The sequence below is a fragment of the Simochromis diagramma genome, unplaced genomic scaffold, assembly GCF_900408965.1.
Source record: "Simochromis diagramma unplaced genomic scaffold, fSimDia1.1 OVJJ01000518.1, whole genome shotgun sequence".
NCBI lineage: Eukaryota > Metazoa > Chordata > Actinopteri > Cichliformes > Cichlidae > Simochromis > Simochromis diagramma.
Window position 1 is genome coordinate 749580 of NW_024387336.1, and position 8779 is coordinate 758358.

The window sequence follows — 8779 nt, forward strand, 5'->3', positions numbered from 1 at the left end:
GTAACATAATCAAGAAACAGTGCCCTTTTTTTACAAATTAGTTTGAGATAAGTAAATGCTGATAGACACGGAAAACAACCAATCAAGGAGTAGATAGGATGTCACAAACTCCGCCTATTTTTAAAGCTAACCAATGGGGGCACGACAGCGGTCAGCCCACTTCCGTTCAACACCGCTTTGAGCTAACGCTCGTCCAGCAGCTTTTTTTGTCGATGGCATGGTGCTAGTAGCTGCCGCACAATAACGTAGTCGAGAAAATACAAATAGACTAAACGAAATTCGAATGCCTAAATGGAATTAGTCGATTAATGTGATTTCCGAAGTACATGACAGCCATCACATCGTTAACATTTCAAAATCTCGCCTCAAATTTTGAGGTAGCCGATTCTTCCCCAAGGTTAGCTAGCTAGCGGGCTAACGATAGCCGATTAACACTAAACTAGTTCAGGTAACTATAATTCGGCAACCAGTTAATACCCAGTACCTCTTGAATTCGTAGAAGTTATTAGAAGTCGGCCGGAACAGGGGCAGAACATGGCAGAAGCCGACAAGTTGAACATCGACTCCATTATACAGCGTCTCCTCGAAGGTAAGACCAAGTATTTCGCTCGATATTTATTCAAAGAGGTAGCCATTTTAGCCAACTGCGGCTAGGGAACGGTAGCCGCCAACGCCGTAAAAACAAGTTCAGTTCATCCGGCGCTTCTTGCAAAGGAAGCATAGCACTTCTCAGTAAATTTAATTTGTTTGAATGTTGTCAACGGAAATTGAATACAAAAGAGAGACGGGTTGAATATATATTTTTGAACACAGTTATGTATTCGCACCATTTGTATTGTGAGAGTTGGTCTCGTTAAACTTGCATTGAAACATACTATGATGCAGAAATATGCATCATTTTATACTTGTGCAGACATCGTTTGGGTACACACTGAAGTGGTTATACGGTTAAATTTAAAAGGTCACTCCTTTATGCTAGCAGGGTGAGGTCATTTTATTTTGTTACTTGTAATCACATTTTTATTGTTTTGTAGGACAGAGAGCAAATGCTCCATAACACCAGTAAAATCATCCAGGGTGCTACTGAGTCTTGATTTGTTAACTATCACTGTTCACTATATATATAGGTCGACCTCTGGATGCCTCTGAATGTCTTTGTCTTTATGTTTGGTTTGGCTGTATTTGGAGCCATACAAGATTCTTCACGAAAAAGTGTGTGACATTTGCAGATTATGATTATAAATGAGTGCTCTGATTACCACTGTAAAATGTGTAATCCACAGATTTGTTCTCCTTTATTTTGAGAGATCTTATTCTAATTATGTTGCTTCTAATCAAGAACATAGCAGATTCACTGCTACAGTGTGCACAAAATGAAATGAGCCAACTGTCCATGGCAGTATGCCCTACAAATTACACTTTAAGCTGCATTTATTCAGAGAGAAATGAGAATAATCACCCAATAGCCACTTGTAATAATTTACCCCTTTCTTATTAAAAACAGTGTAAGAATCTGCTGTTGTTTTCTGACTCATTTTTTCCCCTTACAGTGAAAGGCTCCAGACCTGGCAAAAATGTTCAGCTGACAGAGAATGAAATCCGTGGTCTTTGCCTCAAATCCCGGGAGATCTTCCTCAGCCAGCCAATCCTGCTTGAACTTGAGGCGCCCCTCAAGATTTGTGGTGAGGCTTAAGTGGCGTTCTTTGGAGTCGAGGGAATTCTCGAGGGTGGTCAAACAACATAGCAAGCTGTTGAAGCTTAGAGTGCTGGACCATTATGAGTCAGCTTATGTGCATACTATGCTCTAGTATTCACATGACCAAATGCTAAGTTATTATAGTTAATTAAAAACAGACTGGCTCTAAAAAAAAAAAAAGAAGTGTTTAATTCTTCATGGCTGTAATCTTGCCACATAAACAGCTCACGGGATAAAGTGGTACTGACTTGCTGGTTCAATTCTGTTTTGTACTTCAAGTTTCCCTGGAGTTTTCCTGCCGTACCTTAACGTTGACTGACTGCGTTGAATGTTAGTTTAAGGAACAGGTTTCAGGAACTGGAACAGTCTGTACTGCAGTAGAAATCATAAGCATCCTCGTACTAAATGCAGCCTCATAACAAAACACACACATAAGGTAACTCTGTAATAAGTGTTTATTTAAAATAACACTTTGTCAGTCATGGTATAAAGTGCTAATCTTCAAGGTCTCTAGTCATGTTGTACCTCCATCCAACTCCCTCAGCCTTTGTTGTGCTCATATACTGAGCACGATAATCACACCTTTGAACAACATTGCTGTTTCCACTCTGACACTGCTTGTTTCTCTAGGTGATGTTCACGGGCAGTACTATGATCTGCTCAGGCTGTTTGAATATGGAGGCTTTCCACCAGAGAGCAACTACCTGTTCCTGGGCGACTACGTAGACAGAGGCAAGCAGTCCCTGGAGACCATCTGTCTGTTGCTGGCTTACAAGATCAAATACCCAGAAAACTTCTTTCTGCTGAGAGGAAACCATGAGTGCGCCTCTATTAACAGAATATACGGCTTCTACGACGAGTGTAAGTCATGATATATGCACACAGATACAGACAGTAATTTGGAAAGTTGTGCGACTGCTCTCTGTGGTTACCAGTTGAATAGAAAAGTGTAGGCCAAAACACAGCAGACCTCGGTGTGGTCAAGAGGACACCTTGGTTTTTCTTTTTTGTTTGTTGATACCGAAACTGTAAAAAGAGGAAACACGTGTACACAACATCAAACTTATCATATATAGAAATATATAAAATATAGATAAATAGATGTAGGGTGAGAGAAATGGATGTATATGTGTCTATATCTTAATACACCAAAAGCTAAATAGAATAGAAATGAAAAATAGGAAAGTATTTCAGCAGCTAAGTGACAGGCAGATGCAGATTTACACATTAAAAACAAGAAGGAAGAGACTGTACAGGGCAGATTTACACATAAGGAGGAAAAAACAAAAGAAACGCCAAGTAATTAGTGAAGTAATGTTTATCAGCACTTGCAACAGGTGTGGTGGTTACAGTTTCTTTTTATTATTATTATTTTTTTAATTGCGATTAAGAAAATATACCTGACACTTTGAAACCTGTCTGTAGATTATTAACTAATTAAGTATTCTTAGATTCACAGTGTACACAAGATATCTATTCCCTTGTGAGTTCCTTTAAATTGATGGTGAAACATGGGCAACACTCAGTACTCCGGGCTCCAGGCTAAGGAGCATGATCAGGCAGTAGGAACAGTGATTCAGTCACATGTTTTTTGTTCTATTTAGAGCTCAGCTTATGTAAAATGTGTTTTCAGCTTGAAACAAGTGGCGCTGCTGATTTTATAGCTCTTATGATGAGATTGTGACCGAGTAATTGTAATTTCCTCCCACAGGTAAAAGGCGATACAACATAAAACTGTGGAAGACCTTCACTGACTGCTTCAACTGTTTGCCTGTAGCAGCCATTGTTGATGAGAAGATCTTCTGTTGCCATGGAGGTATCCTCTTCAAACAGTTAATTTGGTTTCTATCCAGAGCGAACACACAAAGACTAGACTCCGCTCTGTTGTATCTGTCAACATAATGGTCATGGTCTAGCAGTACTGCGGGATCTTAATTTGTTAGACTAATTCAATTCAATTTTATTTATATAGCACCAAATCACAACAACAGTCGCCTCAAGGCGCTTTATATTGCACAACAATCATATGACCCCCTATGAGCAAGCACTTTGGCGACAGTGGGATGGAAAAACTCCTTTTTAACAGGAAGAAACCTCCAACAGAACCAGGCTCAGGGAGGGTCGGCCATCTGCTGCGACCGTTTGGGGTGACGGTGTTTGTAATTCCTTCTCCTGGATCAGTACACAGATATAGCTAAAAACGGGTACAGCTTTAACAGACTGTCATTTAATACATCAATCCCTTTTGTAATAAGCGTGTACTGTGCAAAGGTCTTGAGCCACCCGTCATTTCTTTATATTTTGCATTAAAGGAGCCAGGATGTCCTGTGCTTTATAAAGTGGTCTTGAGAAACAGTTCTCCAGGCTTTGACAGTCTTTCAAAGTTTTTCTTTGGACACTTGCTGCTTGCTGCTTTATTTCTACCACTCTCTGTGGTAGATGTTATTTTTTTTTAATCATTTACCAAATGTTATTGATTAATTCAAGCACTTCTTTGTAATCTGTTTGCTGTCATATTTATGTTCAAAATGTAAAAAAAAAAAAAGTTAAACACATTCTGACACTAGACATTTTCTTAAAACGTCGTATGAAACATTTTCTTATGGATCATTATCATGATATGATACAGTTCTTAGTTATTACTGCAGTTTATTTTCTTAAACATTCAGACATCTTAGACACTAAATAATTCTTAATCTGTCAGGACCTGTCAACAGGTCCTCAAAGTCAGTGGTAAGGAAGCGCCGTGTGCTGCGCTAACACCCAAGTTGAGCAGCCAGCGAAAAACCGCTGCAGTCTGCTTGTACTGCGTAATCTTTTGTGGCCACTCAAGGTCTTCATAGGTTCTGCATTTCCCCGCTCCCTGTCATTCTGCATTTCTGTACCCCCAGTGTACGTTTCATCGTGGCACATGCAAGCTCTCCCCAGTCAGTGCTCTTAGTCGACACAGCAGCAAACAATTTTTTCCACCGCAAAAGCCGTAGAAAAGAATGGCTTTCAGAGCGTATGCTGCTTTCTGTATTAAAGGGCCTGTAGGGAGACACTGATGTGCCAGCTGTGCTCTATTCACAAGAGAAATTAGGCTAATTATTGCAGCAGAGGCAGTCATGTCCTGTTGGCACTCTGTCAGATATCCACGGTTACATTCATTAAAAACATCCTACATTATTCAATAGAAAGTACTCATTTAAAAATTTCTTCTTCAGAAAACTAAGTTCTTTATCTTGTGAGGATGTTTCAGGTGGTGTTTGTGCGTTGAAACAGTCGGTGTGAGCAAAACTACCATGGAGTGTCGTGGCTTTGGATTGTAATTCCAGTGATGGGCTTTTGTTAAAAGGAAGCAATCCAGTCTACTTGCATGATGGTGCTATCTTATTAGCTGGGATATGGGTGAAGTTAACATCGGATGCCCGGCCTCTCTGTTTTCTGTACCTTCTGATTTAAAAGTTGAGCACTAAATTTACCTTTAAACATCGCCAGGAATATCACAGGGTTTTTGCAGCATGTGATATTCATTTTCTTTTTATGGTTGCTCTTTGAATCTTTTCAGGATGCAAACATTTTTTACAAAAACAAATTCTAAAATCAGATGCTGATTTTTTTTTTTTTTTTTTTTTCCCCACTACTGAAGTTTAATTCTTGGACATTTATATTTTCCAGGTCTGTCTCCAGACCTCCAGTCCATGGAGCAGGTGAGAAGGGTCATGCGTCCCACTGATGTTCCTGACCAGGGCCTACTGTGCGACCTGCTGTGGGCAGACCCCGATAAAGATGTGCTGGGCTGGGGTGAGAACGACCGCGGTGTCTCTTTCACTTTTGGTGCAGATGTGGTGACAAAGTTCCTCCACAAACATGACATGGACCTCATTTGTCGAGCCCATCAGGTCAGTACCAAAAAATGTAATTGAATGGTTCAGTTTCATGGTAGTAAAAATGAGTAACACAAGTGAAAGGGTTTGATAACTTACAGGATTTGGTTGAGCCTCATAGTTAAGTGTTTAACTGCTTGGAGTTGATTGGGGATGTTTTTTTCCACCCTTGGTTGCCTTTAAAGATGCTGGAGGGTTGTCTGGTCTTTATTAGAAGTTGCAGCAGGGTACCAGGTATTGTTTTCATCTGGCGAGGTGCACGTGGCGTGTGTGTCATGTGGGTAAAGGAGCTATTAGCATTGAAGCGGCTCTTCCTTGAAGCTACAAGAAGGCTGCAACATTTATCAAACAATAATTTTACAGATGCTGTTGTGTATTTTAAGAAATGTCATGTGGAAGTGCTGCAGGGGGAAGTGTTTAGATAGTGGCAGTGACACAGCAGCTAAAAACCTTTTTAACCATTTAAGCACAATTGGATTTCAGGCCAGCTTCAGCAGCTAAATTTTGATTTTAGTCTTAAAAATATCTTTAATGTGTTGATATTTAGAGTAGTTTCCATCAGTACTGATGCTGGCCTTACATGGCTGCAGTTATCGCTTAGTTTGTGTTCAGCAGTTAGATGTGTTAGCGTAATTTTCTTATTTGTCAAGCTGTGCTAGTAACGGGGCATTTATAATGTCATGTGTTATCATCCGTAGCAGAGTCTATTGTTCTGCTGTGTGCTTCATCCTGTGTGAGAGTTTGCTAACCTGTTTGGTTTTCAGGTGGTTGAGGACGGATATGAATTCTTTGCAAAGAGGCAGCTTGTGACTCTGTTCTCCGCCCCAAACTACTGCGGGGAGTTCGACAATGCCGGCGCTATGATGAGTGTAGATGAGACCCTCATGTGTTCATTCCAGGTAAACTAGAAACTGATCACTGATTGAACTTGCTAATCTTAAAGGTTGTTGTCATTTTTCACTCATGGTTTTTTTCTTCTTCTTTATTTTCCTTGTGCAGATCCTCAAACCTGCAGATAAGAAGCTGTTCTATGGTGGGGGCGGGGGCATGGGCTCCGGTCGCCCAGTCACTCCACCTAGGAAAGCTAAGAAATGACACCAGTAGTTTGCCCTTGACCCTTGTCCTGCCCTCTCTACCTCTTCTTCTCCTTTCTTTCACCAAACAGCCAGAAATCAAACCTATACCCAGGGCTTTTATTTCCTTTTTTATCTGTACTTCTTAAAACGTTTAATGTTACAGATGGTCTGAGTGAGTGTGCGCGTGTGCAGGCTTACAAACGTCTGCAGGTGAGCATTAAAATCATGTGTGCACGTGTATATTCTGTGTGAGAATATTAGAGATTTATAATCCCTGCTCTCCCCCCCCCCCTCCCTTTTCTCTGACCACTCTTCCCACTGAAAGGCTGAAACCACATTGTCTGTACAGTAACTTGACTGAAATGACAGGGTTTGGGAGAAGGTGGGAGATTGCTGATGTAATGAATTTGGCAGCAAGCTCTTGTTAGCAGATGGTGTGTACGTACATACTTGTGGAAGGGGGATTATTTTTTTTTAAAATATATATTATTATTTTTTCCCCTGTCCTCTGTACTGTAAAATCGAAAACACAGGTGTGTGCGTGTGTGTGCATGCTGTGTCTTGCCTGTTGGAGTATGATCACAATATGCTTGAACAGGGAGGAGTTTGTCACCTTATCAGAGCGAGCGCACATTTGCACACATGCCCACACACGTGCATATGACTCGTCAGATTCATATGAGCCAGAGCTGTTTTAAAAAAAAATAAAAATAAAAAAAAGAAGGAAAAAAAAACCCCACAAAAAAACAACGACAAATAAAAAAAACAGTCCAGTTTAGGTTTGTACAGATTTGATTACTTGAAAGATTTTTTGTGAATTCGTTTTGTAGTCTTTCATCAAGTTGACCAATAAAGCGAGAATCTGAGCTGTACTGTCTCTCAGTCGTTTTTTCCGTATCTGCTTCGGTATACAATAGTACTCTTAGTTGCTTGGGCGGTTATTTTAAAGGCTCTAAATGAATTGGGAGGTGACTTTAATTTCAAACATGATAAATGCATGTATTAACAAATCTTATTAGAATTTTCCTTTTATTAAGAATGAACAGATTATAAACTCATCTGTCAGTCTCATTTCTTTCTGGTCATATTCTATTTATTCTCTGGTGTAATGGGCTAACTGGTTGGCAGAGGGAGATACTTGTACCCGGAGATTATCTTAGACAATGCATTTCATCACAGAAAAGTTGCAAGTTTTGTTTTTTAAACATGTTCCTGTAAATGTTTCACAATAAAAGTCTTTTCCAAAAAGAGGTTTCTGTGCACTGAAATTCTGGAGGGCTTTTAATTTGAAACAGATATGTGAAGTGTTGTTAAAGAGTAAAGGCAGCAGAGGGTGAAAGTATTTAAATATTATCAGCAATGGCTATCAAACTGGGAATAAGAGAGGGCACAAGGTAATAGGGTAAAGGGCATGAGATACAAAAGACAAGATAAACTATGTTTATGTTACTGGATATGAAAATATTTGTTAGACTTTAAATTTTCTTCCATTTACCTGTTCTAAAGGTTGATTCTTTAGTCTTTATTATACTTCATCTACACCAGGGGAATATATCCTTTTTTTTTTTTTTTTTTTTTTTTAAAATGTTTTATTTACGAACAAAACAAGACAGCAACTTGGAGACAGATCCAGGACAAGGACATGGTCAACTTACAAACACAGACGATACAATAATTGAAACACGGGGCGAGTGGAGTGCGCATAATGTCCAAGGAACCTCCACATGGGAAGTGTTTCTAACCAAATCCCTCATGGATCGGGTGAAAGATAAAATAGGTGACAACAGCAGCAATAATTATATCAACACACTTACAGTGATACAATTATAGCAAATATAGATGCACATAAGAAAAGGAAGAAAATGACTATATAATATATATATATATATATACACACGCATCTAAAAATTGATAAATGAAAGGGGGGAAGAGTAATCAAGCATATCTAATGAGAGCATGGATGATTCTTGGTATAGCAGGTTATTATTTTGACTTCTCAGGTTCTGAATCGCTCCCTGACCTGATCGGAGAGAGCTCTCCAGAACATAGCATCGCCAAACAACACAAAATATCCCCCAGACCCTAAAGAGAGAGCGTATTTATCAGGTGGCCATTGGTTAATGAATGTTTAATCTGTA

General features: G+C 39.5%; 1 protein-coding gene across 1 annotated transcript; it reads left to right on the forward strand.

The window, feature by feature from the left end:
* The first annotated feature begins 160 nt into the window (after positions 1-160).
* On the forward strand, positions 161-7507 carry ppp1cab (protein phosphatase 1, catalytic subunit, alpha isozyme b). The gene is made up of 7 exons (XM_040006588.1): positions 161-589; positions 1551-1682; positions 2327-2557; positions 3408-3512; positions 5357-5580; positions 6330-6464; positions 6565-7507. Exons 1-7 carry the CDS (start codon positions 535-537, stop codon positions 6658-6660), a joined length of 978 nt encoding a protein of 325 aa, XP_039862522.1. The 5' UTR covers positions 161-534; the 3' UTR covers positions 6661-7507.
* Positions 7508-8779: the final 1272 nt, after the last annotated feature.